We start from the raw sequence: 17,902 nt of genomic DNA, 5'->3' as shown, positions 1-17,902 counted from the left end.
GACATGGTAGTTGCCCCATAAGGCTGCAGATGATGGGCACCTTTCTGTAGATTTGCATGAAAATTATATGGAAATCCATTAGTAGTTCAGAACTGAACTCTGGTTCAGAATGACCATGCCGAAGGTATAGAATATATATATATACACACACACAATATAGACATACTGTATATATATATATGTATGAAATATATATAAAGGTATTGGAAATCTCATGATTTATGGGCTAACCTCTGCATTAAATGCAGATTCTCAATGAAGCATTTAAATGCTAAAGTCTAATGGTGAAATACTTGTGAGCATCTATTCACCAGAGACTGGGATGAAACTCAAATTATTACAGGCACATTCTTGCCTCTGAGGCACCCAGAGCTAGATCAGGAGGTTTCCTGTAATCATCTATTGCTGCAGATACGGTAAGAAATTATAAAATGAAATGCACCTTCTGCCATGGGAACACATGAGCTGAAAAGTACCCAAAAAGTCTGGGTGGGAGACAGGGAGGAAAACAGGGCTTTTAGTGTGCTCTAAACAGCAGAGGAAGAAAAAAAATCAACTTGCTGTAGCATTTCTTTAGGGCCAGAGTTGCTTATGGACTGCAGTGCAAAACTGTCATTGTTTCTATTCCTGAGCATCCTCTTCCCAAACGTGTTCAGCTCCTGCACTGCTGCTGCCTCTGCAGAGCTGCCCTTGGAGCTAACAGATTTGAACCACTAACACCCACAGCTCTTCCCAGCCTGCAACCTGAATCTTCCTAGATTATCAGAGTTAACATAAAGCTCCTTACTCTTCACTTGTTGCTATCAACTCTTTTGGAGGATCATCTTTATTTTTTCTGTATTTTTTATCAGTGTAAAAAGCAGAGGAGAAGGAAGTCATCCCACTTAGAGCAGCATTATCTCCCATGTACCTTCAGATAGGCAACGATGATAGGACCTGCCAGTTTACAACAGCTCTTTATTTTACTCATATTATAAAACATCATCACTTTAGTTAAACAGTGTTCACCTATTTTGCATCATGAGCTTTATTTTCTCCTTTATTATAAATACTAACAAATTAACTTTATTTTTCATCAGCAATACCGTAAAAACCCAGTCTTAACTGGACATATTTTTCAGTGATCCCTTGAAGCAAAAATCCTAAAGAATTTGAAGTAGATCTTTGTATTGTATATACACATAGTTTTTTATATATACTTATATCAAAACTCACCATTTCTGTATATCTCTCATTATCATGATCGTTCACTTAATAAATTATGTCAGCATTATGAAAATATGAACAACCATCTAGTTATTTTGCTGCTTTATAAGATATTTAATAATTGAACAGAGAACTGGAAAATTACATTAATGCAATGGAAAGTCAGGTACATGTTCATTTAAGAATACCACATGGACTTTTCTTACTCCAAAACTTTTTCCACATTTTAGAAGTCCTTAAAAATCTTTCAGTAACCTCTTTCTTTGATCACATACACACAAAAGGTTGTGATGTGTATATATATGTATTATACATTACATACCATATGTAATTCTATATATATTTTTAAGCAAATATATGTAACATACTCTGAATATACATATTGTATGTAATATATATATATACAGAGAGAGAGAGATGCCACAGGTGTGTCATATGCAATTAGTCAAGCAGGTATATGCATAAATATATATATTTATATGGTAAATTCTTCCTTTGGGACTGTTGCACACAATGAGGAACCTGTGAGTAGTGCAAGGCTCCTTGGCTTGCCTTTAGAGTGTAATTCACAGAGACTTTTAGTAGGTTGAGCTGTTTATTTTTCATTTGGATTTGTAAAGGAAAGAACAGACCTCTTATGGAAAAATAAAAGATGGATATTCACTCAAATTAACAGCACAGATTATACATTCCTAAGTGGAATGTGTCCACCCAAAAACCTTTGGGTTATGTTTTGTTAGATAAATATTTACTTACTGAATGAGTTTCTATCAGGACAACTCTTATTAAAACATTTTAAATTAATACTCTGCATATTAAAAATACATAATAAAATTCTAAAACCTGTCACTGCTACAAAGTAGATCTTGGGTCCGGCAAAGATCTGAAATGCCTGCTTAAACTTACCTACTTGAGTAGGTCCACTGGGGGCCTTTATCGTAAGTGCCTAAATATTTGCAGAATCAAGACTCTTTATTATTCAAATACTAAATTTGGGGTCTCACACTTGGAAACATGTAGTGGTTGCTACCATGAGTAATTCCCACCAAGGAGGATGTTACATTTTGCAGTAATACTCTGAGGGCGAGAGAGACTGACTTTAACTCCTGTATAAAAAGTCAAGGTGGGACTCTTCAAACAGGAAAGAGCGACGACTGCCAACAAATCTTCCCAAACACACTATATTTTATCTCCCAAGAAGGCAAACTTTGCGCTACGCATTAATAACTTATACAGATATATTTAAAGAGAAAAATATGTCTAACATAAAACCAATAAATATTTTTTAAAAATGAAATTTGAATTAAATATTGCATTGGGACTGAAACTGCATGCTTCACATTTCTCCCACAGCAATTTATTGGCAGCCACATTGTAAACCCCAGAAAATAGGGGTCTGTGGTTGGTAATGCTGACACAGCCTCATCTTATGCTGCTGGAGTATATCTCAGTAGAGAGACCACCACATGCACTTCTGCACACAAGTTGCCAGAAATCCTACAGCTCATCCCTATGTGCTTGTTCAGCTGAAAGATGGTAAATTGATTCAAATTGCCAAAGTTAAAAAAGAAAAAAACCAAAAAAACCACACCCACCAAAAAAACCAACCAACCAACCAAATGAAGAACCTCCACCAAAACTGTAACTTGTGCTTCTAGAATGCCCTGACCCAGTTTGCAAAGCATTTTCCCCCCCATCACCTGGCTTTGGCATCACTTCGCCTTCCTTATGGCATGTTGACCCATCCTGTGGCTGAAGTGTTAGCATGTATGTCGTACAAGTGTATTATTAGAGAAAACAAAATAATTGGATTTCTGCAAGTTGGACTGGTGAATTTTCCTCATCTCTGGATTATTTCTTTTTGTAGGGTCTAGTGCTACTTTGGTTGAACCCAATGGGGAAAGTCCCATGGATATCAGTGATGCTGAAGGAGCTGTTAGACATTTAAAGACCTATCCAGACAACCTCTTTGTGATTCCCTCTCTCACAGTAATTTTTAAAAATGTGCCCATTACCACCAACTGCCAATGTTAAAATTCATTATTTTTTTTTAAATACAAACAACGTTTACCACAAAAATATGAACATAAAAGCCGTCAATTTCTTTGCAGGTTATTACCTATTTGTATGACACAAAAGAAAAAATCATTTACAGTCACAAACTGTACACAGTATCCGTTGGGAGACAGTACATTTGTGGTTTAGAGTAAAAAACGGATTGCTTCAGTGGCAAATAAAGTAGTTATTGACGAGATATAAGACTTTAAAATCAAGAAAGGGTGATAATTTGGCTACAGAGACGATCATTGTAATATGTCTAACACAGAGGTTTGGATAGTAGAAAGGTGAGTAGAGGGGTCTGGGGAAGGAAAGACACCATCATGCAGAACAGCACTAGTTCTTGCTCAGTATACTCTTCAGGCTTCTCTCCACTGCTTCATCCAATTCTTCTTCCAGCTCTTCCTTCTTGGACATGGCCAGTTTGGACTGATAATCTTTTACTATTTGGTCTATGTACGGTGCGCTCTGAGTCCCATGCAGCATCAGTGTCCACTCCTTCAGCGCACCCCTCTGGGGCTGGCTGCCCACAAACCCGATCTCCAGAGCCCAGGTGCCTCGGGGGTCTTCCCCCCAAGTGTGTGTGGTCATGAAAGGCCATTTGTCAAAACCCACCTTGGAGTCGTCATCCCTGGGCCGCCGGCTAAGCAAGATGGACTTTGTTCCCATGGGTGAGGTCATGTTGATGTTGAGGTCTCCCCGCCGGGTAGAATTCACAGTTATAACTGCCTGGACGTGCTCAAGGTATCTCACGAAGTTTTCCTTCCCCTCACATGCATCAGTTGTCAACGTGAGAACCAGCTTGCCACTTGGTGGTATCTTTCTGTGGGTCAAAAGGACAATTAAGCAAATTAAAAGGACATACACGGCATAAAATGGCTTATGCTAAAATTACTGGCGCCTCAAAGGAAAACCCCATAATACTTTTCTTATTAATACATGGAAAAGTAAGGAAATAATAGTTGCAAACTTAGCCAGAAAGGAAACATTCTCTCTTTAGAAAATGATACCAAAACCTTAATTTGAAAATAAATACAAAATGTACACCTACATAAAGAGAGAAGCAACACAATTGAGAAGGACCTACTGCTCTTTAAGAACTATTAAGGTTAAATAAATGGCTTTACTTAACACTCCTATATTGAGTAATTGCATAACAATGTGTATATTCAGTAGAAGAACCAGGAGCAGTCAGTCATGTCAGACAGTCTCTTAAATGACAGCAGCAAATGGCTGTCTGGCGCTGAAGGAGCCAGTGACACAGAATTTCAGTGCAGTCACATTAAAGCCTACATCCTTGTTCTGCTTTGGAAACCAGCACAAACAAGGGATCCCGGCATCAGCTCATTTGAAAAATACTTTTCAATTAAGACTTCCATCTCAGAATGGCTCCTGTACGAGAGCACATACAGCAGGGAAAGTAGTCACATGTGTTTACTGAGTTGACAAAGTGCTGTCTGGCCCAGGAGCTGGGGCGATCAAGTGCCTTCTAAACCCTTTGGGGTCAGGATGCAACTGGCAATTACCCACAACCTCCAGAAACTGGCTGGCAAAATACATAGGAGATGTAAAAATGCTCTGTGTCTTTACCATCAGTGTTTTGTGAGCAGTGTGATGATGTTCTCTGTCTAAAGGAAATAACTGAAAGACAAGAATTACTGCAATCATTAAAAGTGAGACTAAGTCACAAAAGACTCTGGTTACCTTGTCATTACCATTGTCTTCCAGAGCCTTTTGGAAGGGTGTTGACCAGTAAAGAACACCTTCTTTTCAAAAGAAATGAGCACCAGCTTTTTCCCTCTGCTAATAAAATACTGCATTCTTTAGAGACCAGTGAAAGCATTTCATTCAAGCCTTGCTTCCAGGAATTCTTTCCTTCTTGAGAGGAACTCCAGGTATTATGGCTTAGTACATCACTAATTGGCTCAGGCCAGTCTCTGTCCCCCTTTCATAGAGAGCCTTCTTGGGAGTACTTGCAGAGTAAAAAGTCATTCAGATTCAAGTCCTCAGGGCATTTAAACACTTACCTAAAACTGAAAAATCTGTGTTGTTCTGACTATTATGGATGCCCTGGAGCAGAAGCTGGTATAACATAAGTATTGTACGGCAAAAATCTTTGAGCATCTAATTATAACACCCTTGAGGTATTTACTTTGTGTGCCAAAGCACAAGAAAAACGCACTATATGCAGCCAGAGGTGAAGGATCATAATTTCACAGTTGCCATGTGCTTCAAGTTTCTCTGCCTGGGAAGCATCAATCTCAACTCCATCTAAATTCATGTTGTCTCACAGTCTTCTCACACAGTGGACAAAGCTCTGTGAAACACTGCTTTGTTCCCAGAGCTGTGATAAGTTTTATCTCCTCCAGTAAATGAGGAGGAACACCACAGTGTGAGTCTTTTCTACCCATCAACAACAAAACCCAAAGAAAGAAGAGCGGTGTGGTCCCACTTCATCTCTCTGCAATCAGCCTGACAGCTGCAGACAGCTTTTCTCTGCACCTTCTCAAGTGCTGCAGTGCAAAAGTTATCTCAGTTCTCTGAAACACAGGAGAAAAGGCTTGCTCTGTTTCCTCCTTTCCTATTAATTAGGATCCAACACTCTCTGCTTCGCTAGACTAATTACTGTAGTCCAGGTGAATTTTCCCAAAGAAACAAAAAGAACCGGGGGTGGTGGAAAAAGCCTGCACAAAGGAGCGGAAGAGAAGGTGGATTTTCCACAGCCTCACAGTGTGCCACTGCCCAACTTATAAATATATATATACATAAAATGTATTCACTTTTACATGGTGTAGTACCCAGTTAGAGATGTATAGGGGAGCTAACCTCCTTCCAGAATCACACTTGCATGTGCTCCTGTTCCTCAGCTAATGGACTATGATGTCCTAAATCAATCTTTGTGTTTCCCTAAACCAGCCAGATCCCTCATCAGGAAAAGTTCCTATTGCTAACAAGTGTTTTTACTTTATATACTGATTGCTTACAGCACACTGTGTTATTCTAGGCTGTCAATTATTTCCCGGCCTTTTGTCTAAAACACCTCTGTATCAGCTACTCACCTACATACATCTACATTGAACATGTATTTCGTGTATACAAATATCCATACTTAAATAAACATATAGAGCATATATAGAAAATATTAATCCAGCAAGACCAAACTAAAAAAATAACCCAATTATCCATGGCAGCGGTGCAGTGTAGTTTTCATTTCCAAGGAATTTCCGTAGATGCTGAGCTTTTTTCATAATGAAATCCTAAAAATGTAAATGTTGTACTTTGTGATGCTTATTATCTCCTGTCAGTGACATTTTCACTAGGGGACATAAATATTACTGCAGTGCTATTAACATATAGATTTCTCAGGCAAGTAGTGGGAGGGAGGGGGCACCCAGACAGCCCACAGAAAGAAATGTTCTCTCCTCCTCTAGGATGATCCCCATTTCAATAAATGGAGCTGCACTAAGATAAATGAGATTATTTGTCTGCATTTAATTATTAATAAACTAGAGATAGCTCAAAATTAGCTCTCTTACTTTTTTTTTTTTTTAACCTGTGAGCATGCATAGGCCAGATAAATTAAAACTCAGCTGCAGAATCTTGGATCATGCAAATACAAACCCATCTGGAAAGTTGGGGTCAAACTCACTCTTTGCCTGGCTGAGCTATGTGCCAAGGTGGCATACTGGTTTGTTTTCTTTTTCCCAGTAGAATAATGATGCCTTCAAAAACAGCACTGAAAAGTCCAATTTCAAATGGTATAGACATAAACTGGCCATTATTAGGTTAGTATTTCAATTACTTAAACTACAGCTGTTGTAGTCAATTAGTATTAATTCATTCACTTGTTGAATCAGTCACTTTAGTACATGAAGGTAAATCAGAAAATAATCTGACTATCTAGCCTGCAATTAGAGACTTGGAGAGCATAAACTAGGCACAATTAAATGCTGTAGTGTTCAAACTGAATCACTGGTACCTGTAGATGATTGTTTCAGTCTTCTGGACATAAAACTGTCTGCTGGGAAATGTCACAATGAGATATGACCTGGCTGACAGATATTTCATGTGGCAGCAGTTTATGTAATTTACAGTGGCAACCTCCCAGATTTTCACTCGGGGACAGGCTCTTTATTCACAGAAACTTTAGCACAAACATACCTGTGAGCACCCAGGAGAAATGGATGTTGCTATTACACTACTGGCACTAGCAACAAGGATACAGATGTGCTGTAGAATGTACTCCTAAAGCAAACCAGGAACTGAAAGATCATGTAGTTTTATCAACTACTGTTGATGAAAAAATGTTTTCTCAATTTATTACTGGTAACATTAGGCTTCCTCAGGCTATGTCTTTGCCAATGTAATTGCACACGTGCGGTCTCCTAAATGCCTGGAAGAAGCCAAACACGTACACCAGACTATTCACTTACTCAGGTTCCTGTATTGACCCCCCGACACAATGGAATCTCTCTGGGACAGTCTTCCAGTCTTTTGCCATCTTGACCATTGCTCCTGCATCCAGGACACCATAACCAAACAAATGGTTGAACTCCAGCCCAACGCCGTTCCTACGCCACCGATGAACCTCGTCGTGGAGCTGGTTCCTCTTGGAGGTGAGCACTGTCAGATGCTGCATGTCCCTCCATGTCAGATCCAAGCTGTGGAAGAACATGGAAAACACACAGTACAGTATTTCCAAGCAGATATCAGGGAAAGACTGTGTGTTTGAGTAAGCCACTTCGTAAATTTGCTTCTATGAATAACATTGAAATGGTATCTATACACATATCAATAACAAAGCTGCTGTTGATTTCAGTGGGAACAAGAATAGGTTTTAATTGTATAGTACTTCTCCAAAATATGTTTCCCAAAATTGCAAAATCATTTCTGATTGTCTCACTTCTTAAAAATAACTGGTTTTAACTGTACATTATAGATCCACCATTCAATTTTTAACCTAATAAAATGAGTAGGATTTTATACCAGATTCTGACAGAAATATAAAAAGATGATGAGAAAATTTCACCTAACCTTCCTCTTAAATCTTGCCCTCTTTGTCTTGCTTGCTACTCCTGCTTTTCCCATGGAGCTTCCAAGATTCACCCTGAGGAGACCCAGTCTGATGAAACTGATAAGCTCTAATGATCCAGGTGCTAGTAGTATCAGGGTTCTGTGAATATAGGTATGTAGGCTGTGGGTGGCTGAAGGTTTGCATTATAAGGGATGGCAGAGGTTTGTCACCCATGATATACTAGCATGGATGGATGCAGTCAAGTAACATTTGCCTATATTCAATGGTCATTTTTCATCAGCAGCTCTTGTCTTCCTGGATGTTCAGTGATTATGACAGGAAGGGCACTTATAAGTTATTATTCTGGAAGCTTTAGAACTGACATTCTAATTCTACATAACTAAAGCTATTCCAGTTGGTTTATGATGAACTCTTTCAACATCACAATATGTCTGATTCAAACCATCAACCTAAAAGGATCTGCTTTTCAGTTTTCTGTGCCCCAAGTAATAAGCATGTGTGCGTGTTGAATGTACACCAGAATAGCCAATTACTCTCATTTCCCCAAGGTGACACAAGAGAGCTGAAAAGCAGATATCACTTTCATCATTCTTATTGAAATCTTTTAAGAGCTTGCTACATATCTTAAAGCTGTACTTTCCATTTCAAAGATTGGTCTGGTTTGAGAGACGTGTCAGACGTGTGTCGTGTATGAGCTGACAGACATATTGCAGGCAAGAACAGTTTGCATGGGAGATTGTCAGCCATTCCCAGGAAGGCTAGTGCAGCTCATCCAGGGTAGTTCTGTACAGTACCATTTAACAGAGCCAGACTGGAAGGAGATAGGAGACAATGACAGCTCCTTCTCTCCCCTGCTGCCTTCTCAGCAAACTCTAGTACCAGCCAAGGGCAGTCTAATTCCTATTCATGATAAGTTGGCAGAGTAATTCCAGTCTTTAGGGATAACTCATATGAAAAGGAATAATAATCATTACTGGGATATTTAGGTTCCAGTCCAGTTTAAACATGCAGTGGTCAGAAAATTCATTAAACCTTTATATTTTTATGGCTATATTAATTTATTACATAGTGGCTGTCCCACTGAATGAGTTTGATAATAGGAGGAATGATCATCCAAAGTTAAACACTTGACATGTGTTTTATGAGTATAAAATTGAAAAATGAGATTTGGCCCAAGTCATGCTCTAAGCATAACAATCATTGCTCTGTTAATGGTGTAAACTTGGCCTCCTCTGCCAAATCTTCATTATTTTGCTCTGTTGAAGGAAACTATGTACACAGTGCTCACTTCATGCCACGGTCACAGCAACTGAAGCTGCAAAACTGAGCAAATGTTGCCTCACTTCATGAAATAATTTAACACAAAGTAAAAGGATGGCATAAGTTATTGTAAGGAACACTTTTCTTAATCAATGGGGAAGAAGATAATTATTCTGAAATATATGAGAGGGCTCCAGTTTTGTGAATAGCATGGAGATGGTAAACTGACAATGGATATTTATTCCTTCACATAACAGAGCAATTAGGTAACATAGAAGCAGCGATGGGTTGAGAAAACAAAAAAAAACATTCACCACCACTACTGCCAAAAAATATCGTGGAACTGACTGTCACTTGATGACACAGGTGCCAAATACAGACAACTTGGAAAAGAGTTAGGCAAATTTACAGAAGACCAGTCTGCCTGTGGCTATTAAACAGGATAGTCTGACTGCTTTCTCTCCAAACCACCAAAGCTCTTGTTGAAAGATCACTCTTAATCCCTGTTGGTTGTCCCCTCCCTAAGAATCTCTCATTGCAGACAGTACCAGATGAACTCCTGTCTGATACTATAGGCTCGTTCTTATGTTTTGTGGGCTGGGCATTTCACACAGGACATGTGGAGAAACGAAATAATCTCCAAACAGTGCAAGAGAAGACAAGTCCCTGGAAGCAGTGGATGACAAGGACACAGAGAGAGAGCCAGCCAGCCAAAATGTATCTGCCATACAGCTTTGGCAAGACTGTTGCTCCATCTGTAAGTCACCACACACATCACTACTGCAACAGGCAGCTCGTGAGCCGCTCATTCCAGCCCCGCTCATTCCAGCCCTGCGCCACAGCCAGCCAAGTGAAATGATGAACACCATTAAACAAACCACAGGCCCTCTCTTCCCTAGAGCTCCCAAGGAATTTTCCAACAGCGTACTTTGCCTCCAGGGCCAGGGCGAACACTCCGGCTGCTTCGGGGGCAGCTGCAGATGTGCCCGAGTGGCGCAGGGTGCAGTTGCCATACAAATCCGTCGTAGCCTGCAATGACATTAGATGTAATTAATGAAACCAGCTATTCCACATTCCTTGCAGCTACAGACTCAGAAAAATGCAGAAAGCAGTGTTTGTGCCCTTGCTCTTTAGACTGTGTGTTTGAGCCCACAATCCCTTTTTTTCTTTAGAACAGTGTATCGATTTCAAACCACAGTGAGACATGGTTACAGAGGGTGTGAATGCAAGAGCAAGTCATGAGGTAGTAAACCAATGTTCATTATCACTCATGAATTCATACAGATGGCATTTATTTCTTACAAAACAGATTTTAACCAGAGGCCTTAAATTCCTTTGTGTTGATCAGAAGGATTTGAAACTAGAATTGTTAACAGTATTGAGCTTTCTAACACTTGTGCAACTCCAGAACCAACAGTAGTACCAGGCTGCTGTTTTCTATGCAGATTAGACACTAGAAGAGACTAGAAGAAAACCTTAGAAATACATTTTATGGCAACAATTAGAAAGGTGACACAGAGCTGATATCAAGACAGAAACCAATAATTCTCTGTCTGCTACCACATATGGGCATTTAGGATTGTATAATATGTCTCTGGGGTTTGAGACAGGGCCATGGAAAATGTATAACAGCTTTTGGCAAAAACTAACCTTAAGTTACACCACCTGAATTTTCCACCCTGTGAACTGGACTATGTCTTGGCTAGTCTGAAGGTGCTGAAGAGCACTGACCACTATGGTGGAAGAGAATCCCAAATACACTGGAACAGAAACTGCCTGTCTTCCAGCTGTAGGTATGGCCCTGCAGGGGGCACTGCTCAATGGGAGGCTCTGGGTGATCTGAACCCCCATATGTCCTCTAGAGTGACTAAATGTCTTTCTGTTCTGTGCTGCTTGTACAGCAGAAGTCTGCCAGTACAAGTAAACATGATCTCAGATGTTAACACTTTCAATTTAGATTTTTACAGAGACCTTTTGTCACACTGTCCTCTGGGAAGAGGAGAATTGAACTTCTAAATCTGGTTTCGAACAAAGGAAAGCACCGACTTTCCTTTGAAGGTCTAAGAGATGGAAGATCATTGCTGTTCTCAGTATTAATCCCACCTCTCTTCAGCTGACAGTTTTGGCACCATCATATAATGCAGATGACAAAACATGCATCTCAACAAAGAACCATCTGCTGCTCCAAAGCACACAGAGTTGTAATAGGTCACGGGAGTGCACAGAGACAGCAGCAACGGCACAGTAGTATCGGGACTCACCACACCAGCCTCTGGATTTCTCTTCCTGCCATTACTAAAGGTGGAGGCCAAGGTTGAAGAGCAGCTTTCATCGTACAGAGCTGTCCTTCCATCATTTATGGCAGAGTTGATGGAGATTGTCCACATGCTTGAGGCATAACCATCGCAGTTACAGTCGTCATAGCTGCCCCCATCTCCAGAGGCCCAGACATAGATGCTACCTTTGCCACCTCGGCCCTGTGAAAGGGGAAAATCGACCCTCTTGAGTCAAACTGCCAAGCTACACTAAACTGCACATGTCATTGTAAAGCTGTGTGTCTGTAAAGGAGAAAACTGGCCCAATGAAAATATACATCAACCCTAAGCTGAAAATACACGGATTTATGCAGGTTATTAAATCCAGGTAACTGGCAGCCACAGCCAGTTCTGCAGCCTTGTGTACACAGAGTACTTCCATTTATCTCCTGGTTTGCTTCATGCCCTGAAGGCTTCTGTGCCAGGCACTAAGACATTTTATAGATTCATTAGCATTTATGTCAAGGTCTAAGTGCTATGAGGAAAGTGTTTCTTTAAAAGGGATACAGGTCATCTCACAGGCTGGGTTTGTAAGATCCAATTAGGTTCAGGCAATGGCTAAAAAGCTCTACTGGCACCTTTTTCTCTCAATAGATTTCCCCTCCCCCAAAGCTGTTTTTTCTGACAAACCAGCTTCTACTTTTAAGGAGCAAATAAAGTTACAAGACCATATAAATAATCTAAAGATGGTCCAGCAATTACACTGAGATGGACGGGAGAGACTGAAGCTGAAGGGCAGCTATAAAGGCTTCCCATTAGTTAAAGGAAAGAAATCTGTATCCTCTCCAGAACTTCCAAATAGGCAGCAGGTGGGAAGGGATCAACTCAGCTGCCTCTAATCTCATTCTCAGAAAGAGGTAGAAGCTGTCTGGAAGAGTCAGACCTGAGAACCCCAACACATGGGGAAAGATCAGGGCTATTGAACCCAAAGCTCAGATCTCCCACTGATTCCAGCACAGCCACCATTTCTCTCTGTGTTTAGTCCAATATAATCCAACGTTTACTTCCAAGAGCACCACAAGGGTGCAAGGCCTGAATTTAACATGCTGTTTATATGCACTGGGCAGAAGATTAAAAAATTTCTTCTGGCCTCCTGATTGCCCAGCATGGAATGGAAGCTAAAGAATATATAAGCTTAGTAACCTGCAACAGTATTTTAATAGGGAACCTTTTCTCTCAGGATTTTAAATCAAATCTGAGTTCCCAGCAGCAGCTTCTATTTTTTATCGCACCCCACTGAACAGAGCAACCTCATTATTTCAAGCACGTTAATAAGTTGCATTATAATCCACTGAATTGCGCAGCAGGTTTGCTGCCACTGGGATATATAACATCTCAGGACACAGATTTTTATAATAAAGATAATGACTATGAAAAAGCTCAATGAAATCCATCTAAGAACTCCCACGAAGACCTGAGATCAGTCATTTGAGCTTCAAGGGAGGATGATACTGTTGCAAAAATATATCCTTTAGGAACAAAATCCTTCCAGCAATTTATTAAAAAAGAAAAAAAATCAGCATAACAAGACCAGTTATGCCTTTTTTTTCCCTTTGACTTTTTCCATATCCCACCTTGTGCTCTGACTGGCATTAACCTACAGGGCCCAAACCCAGCCTTTGAACTGTCTTCAGAGGCTACATCCCAAGCTTGCCACAACCATGCCCATGTACACCACCACACCACTTTGCAATCATCTTCCTGCTTTGGACAGCCTCTGTCCCAAAAAAACAAGCAGCAGTCCAGTGCAGAAGGCAGGTAGCTGCTGGTGGCAGGAGTAAGAATTTGGCATGTATAGATCCGTTCTTAAATAACCTTTTCCTTCCACTGCTTTTCTATGGAGCAAACCACTTCAGTTTCATGTGATAAATTCATCCAAGTTGCTAACAAAAAGTTAACCTCTGCAGTGTCCAGCACAGAGAAACAGACTTAGCTCTGCTCAGCAGGATTGTTCTGTGCTGCCGAGTATTTTACCCCATGGATGGGATTTGTGGTGAAATGGCAGAAAAAGGGTGTAGCAGATTGCCAGTGTGGAACAGGGAGAAGTCACAGAGGAACTGAAACTCTGGGGCAGGTTTTATGCACAAAATTACTGTAACTTGAGAATGGCCTCAAGACATCACTTTCATGACAGACACATGCACAAGTGCAGCTTAGTGTTAAAACCCATAATTCACTTCTTAATACTCTAATTTCAATCGCCTTTCCTTCCTAGCCAGGACTGAAAATAGGAGCAAACACTACTAGAATAAACTGTTAGCAGCCCAAGTGCCTTATTTGCAGTGATACTGCTTGTATGTCCCACAGCCAGACCTGCAGTAGCGAGACAGTTTGCACAGTGTCCTCAGGCAGAAATATATGGCTTCAGGGGAAGTGACTTTTCAGTTCTCTGGATGGTAGCAGTCTAAACTGATCTAGTCCTGATCTAGAGGGTGGCATCCCTGCTCCCAGACAGGGCAAGGGGTTGAAACTAGATGGCCTTCACGGTCCCTTTCAACCCAAATCATTCTATGCAAAATAAATGAAACCCATTTGGGTCAACTAAGTGTCATATTTAAAGCAAACTGAAAGCTTCTATTTGCATCTCAACCTTATGTGAACCTAAAAAACTTCAGACGTGTCACTCAGGCTGCTGTACATTTGGACCAAAAATAGGACTGGAGAAGACAGTAGTAACATAGACTATAAACACCAGGGGGATCCTGAAGTAACAGTCATGAAGGAGAGAGAACACCAGCAAGACAGTAAGGTACATTTTAGAGTATCTTTCCTTCAGAATCCTGTGGAAATCTGCTCATTTCCCTCAAAAGTGATGCACAGCCTGGTACTCGCTGTTCTGAGACACCTGAAGGTGTATCTCACTCAGAGCTGAAAATTAATCTTGGTGCATTTAGCCCCAGAGAGGCCCACCTCTCAATTCAGGCTAAACCAGAATTAAATCTTGGGCAACGCTGCATGCTTAGTAACTCACAGACAGCTCCTGAGAAGCTCTCTTCAAGAAAACAGCAGGTTTTCTATTTCCAGTGTCCCTTGTGGGTTGTTGCGCTACCAGCAAACAATATCCCTAAGACATCCAGAAAGACTGCTTTACTGAACTGCCTTGCAAAAGTGAGCTGGCAGGGGACTACAGTCTATTTCACTTTATGTAACTTGAGGCATATCTTGAACTATTTTTTCCCCCTTATTACTGGTGTTCATTCATCATGCTTGCTGGGCTAGTGCCTGAGACAGTGTTTCCCAAAGTTTTAACTGCTGGATCACACTTTCCAGAGAAAAATGGGTGGTATTTGACAAATAAATCTCCTCCAGCTTCCCTAAACTTTCCCGGCAAGGCTGGCAAGCTCCCACGTGAATAACAGCCAGGTCTCTAACATGACATGGGCTCTGCAATGGCTCCTACAGCATGTTTCTTGTGCCCTTTGGCTTTGGCCTAATCCTTCATTCACAGATCATGATTAACAGTTTTCAAACAATAAAATAAAGAACAGACTCCTGCCCTGAAAAGCCAAGTACCAGGGAAAGACAGAATCAGGACACCAGCAGGCAGGTGGGAGCAGGATAAGAAGGAAAAAGAGCAGCACCTGACTGTGAGGAGGTATTTTTTTAGGTGCAGTGACATTTCAGGATAAGGATGTCCAAATGGTTTGCTGATGTTTATGGACTACTTCTATGGAAGCAAATGCAGATGGAGCACATTTGAAAAAAACATGAAAAATTAAAAAACTGAAAACTGCTTTCTGTAACAAATTCAAAGCACATATTATTTTATAAGCATCTTTCTTTTTGCATGGCATAGGATAGCTATTTTGTGATTCTTCCTCCTAAAAAAACAAAAGTGTTTCGGCACCTTCTATATAATTTAATAGCAATTTATTACCATTTTGCCTGCTATGGTAAGAGATAGGCTGGTTTTCTAGGAAAAGCAAAAAATTCTACAGCTTCTTCATATATTTGTCATGGGTTCTACTGACTTAGGAATAGGACTCAGTTAGTTTCCATCCCCTGTTAATTTTGACTGTATTTTCCTCTGAAAAGAGCATTCCCTTCTCTTCATGACTGAATTATTTGAAAATCCTTACATGTTTTGCAATCAAAAACTGCATCCTTCAGTACAGATTGCTCATTATTGCAGAAAGTGTAGTTTGCAGCCCAGGCAGGCAACACAAATCGCCATCGTGTCCCCAGGCTGGGACACACCAAGACAAGGACAGACTGCAAGAGCTGTGGGACCATTTTCCTGCTGTCATGACCTGACGGGGAGCATTATATGGGGGTCCCAAGACTTCCAGGAGATGACACAGAGATCTTGCTCTGCCTTGGTCTCCCCACACCTCCTGTGCACCATCAGTCTGACTACTGGAGCCAGCTGGAGTCAGCGAGTCCTTGGTATCCCTGAACTGCTGCTCATTTTTTACACTCCCAGTTTTTTCTGGAGCCTGCCTGCATGTTCCTGCATCCCTGACACGAGCCCTCGCTCTCCTGGCTCCTCCAGCTGCTAGGCTGATTTGCCCAGAGCAATTTGGTAGCCTGTGACTTCCTGGATCCCTTTGCTCCTTTCCTATACTGATTTCTTGGGCACTGTCAAAACCTAAAGCAAAATCTGCCTGAGACCAGCCAAGCAATCTCAACTTCACCTCTGTCTACCAGAGTTTTAAGCAGGAAACATATTTGGATAGCCAAAGTTTGCCACCACACAGGTCCAGGGTGACAGCTGAGCTGAATGCCTTAGCACTTCTCCCATATCCAGTCCCTTCTGAAACCCAGAGCTGCTGAACTGTGTCCCCAGAAAAGCCCAGGATGCCTGGTCTGCCTAGCACAGCCACAAGTCATAGAGTTCAGCTCTGAAGAAATAGCAGCTGGGTTATCCTCCTCAAATTCACCACTGCTGAAGGCTGTGTCCCTTCTGGGCTGTCCTGTCTAACCTTCTGGCATTCAGTGGAGGAGGAGAGGTTGTTTTGGCAGGAGCAAGAACTCAGCTCAACGCTTGGCTGCTATGCAGAGGATAACTGTCACTTAGAACCATGTTTCAGTCATGCTTCTCCTGTTTTTGTCCCTTTCACATTTTGCTGTCTTCAATAACTGGCTGCAGTTCCTCCTAACAGATTTCTGAAACTATTTGGGTCAAGTAATAATCACCCAAGTCCAAAAGACTGCTGCAAATGAGATTCTCAAAAAGCCTAAGCCTATAATTCGTAAACCCTAACAAAAGGCTTTATGTAACTTATTTTAGACTTCATCACAGAAGAGTACTGAACTCACATCCACCAACCCTTAATTAATTGTGTAATTGTCAATACCTCCTTTGGCTAAAAATAATGCTTGAGCCATTTTCTACATCTAAATTGTTGTTGAAATTGGATGGACTTCTCTTGGCCAAGAGAAATGAATGGAAAATTACACTTTTGGTGAAGAGGGGAAGCATTAGGTTTCAACTGGGTTTCAGTCTAGCAGAGAAATGAGGAGGGAACTTTAAAAATGCTGAGGCAAAGCCTTTTAATTAGCCATTCTTTTTTGTTGGATGCTGGGCTGCATACCACAAGTAATAATGTATTTACTCTAGTCCAACAATTCCACAGGCCTAATTCTGGTATCAATAATATTTGAAAAAAATCCACCTCATCCTCTTAGTATTTCTGGGCTAAACGGTCCTTGAGAAGTAGACTAAACACCCAATTTACTTTCTACCAGTGACAAAGCTGGTTCCCCCACCCAAGTGCTCCCAAGTGGTGTGGTGAACTCTGTCCTCACAGCTTCACCTGTGCCTCTGCCAGCACTGTACAAAGGTTCCCAAATTATAGAATCAGCCTTGCTGGGAGACTAAAGCATGTCTGCTGAGTTGTGGCACAGAGATTAGGCAAAAAAAACACTCCTGGAGTCAGAGTGAGACAGCAAAATCTACATTTTTGTAGAGGCTACATTATTGTCTTGCCACCTTAGAAAACAGTAGAAAACATGTCAATGAAGAAAATATTTATATTTGGAGCTTACAAATATTGCCACATTGGCCCAACCTATTGATGCAGCAGCA

General features: G+C 41.0%; 1 protein-coding gene across 1 annotated transcript in view; it reads right to left on the bottom strand.

Annotated features, from left to right (window-relative positions):
• Positions 1 to 937: 937 nt before the first annotated feature.
• The window catches only part of PCSK2 (proprotein convertase subtilisin/kexin type 2), a 103,453-nt gene continuing 86,488 nt past the window's right edge, over positions 938 to 17,902 (bottom strand). Inside the window, exons 9-12 of the mRNA XM_051792684.1 lie at positions 11,821 to 12,036; positions 10,488 to 10,588; positions 7,698 to 7,925; positions 938 to 4,087 (exon numbers count right to left, since the gene is read on the bottom strand). Coding sequence (XP_051648644.1) covers positions 3,601 to 4,087; positions 7,698 to 7,925; positions 10,488 to 10,588; positions 11,821 to 12,036 — 1,032 coding nt within the window. The 3' untranslated portion in view covers positions 938 to 3,600. The remainder of the gene's footprint in view (positions 4,088 to 7,697; positions 7,926 to 10,487; positions 10,589 to 11,820; positions 12,037 to 17,902) is intronic.

Source organism: Manacus candei, unplaced genomic scaffold (assembly GCF_025592945.1).
Source record: "Manacus candei isolate 608988 ecotype Guabito, Panama unplaced genomic scaffold, ASM2559294v1 h1tg000035l, whole genome shotgun sequence".
In the NCBI taxonomy this organism is placed as follows: Eukaryota; Metazoa; Chordata; class Aves; order Passeriformes; family Pipridae; genus Manacus; species Manacus candei.
Note: the sequence above shows the minus strand (reverse complement) of the source record. Positions and strands in the feature narration are given on the sequence as shown.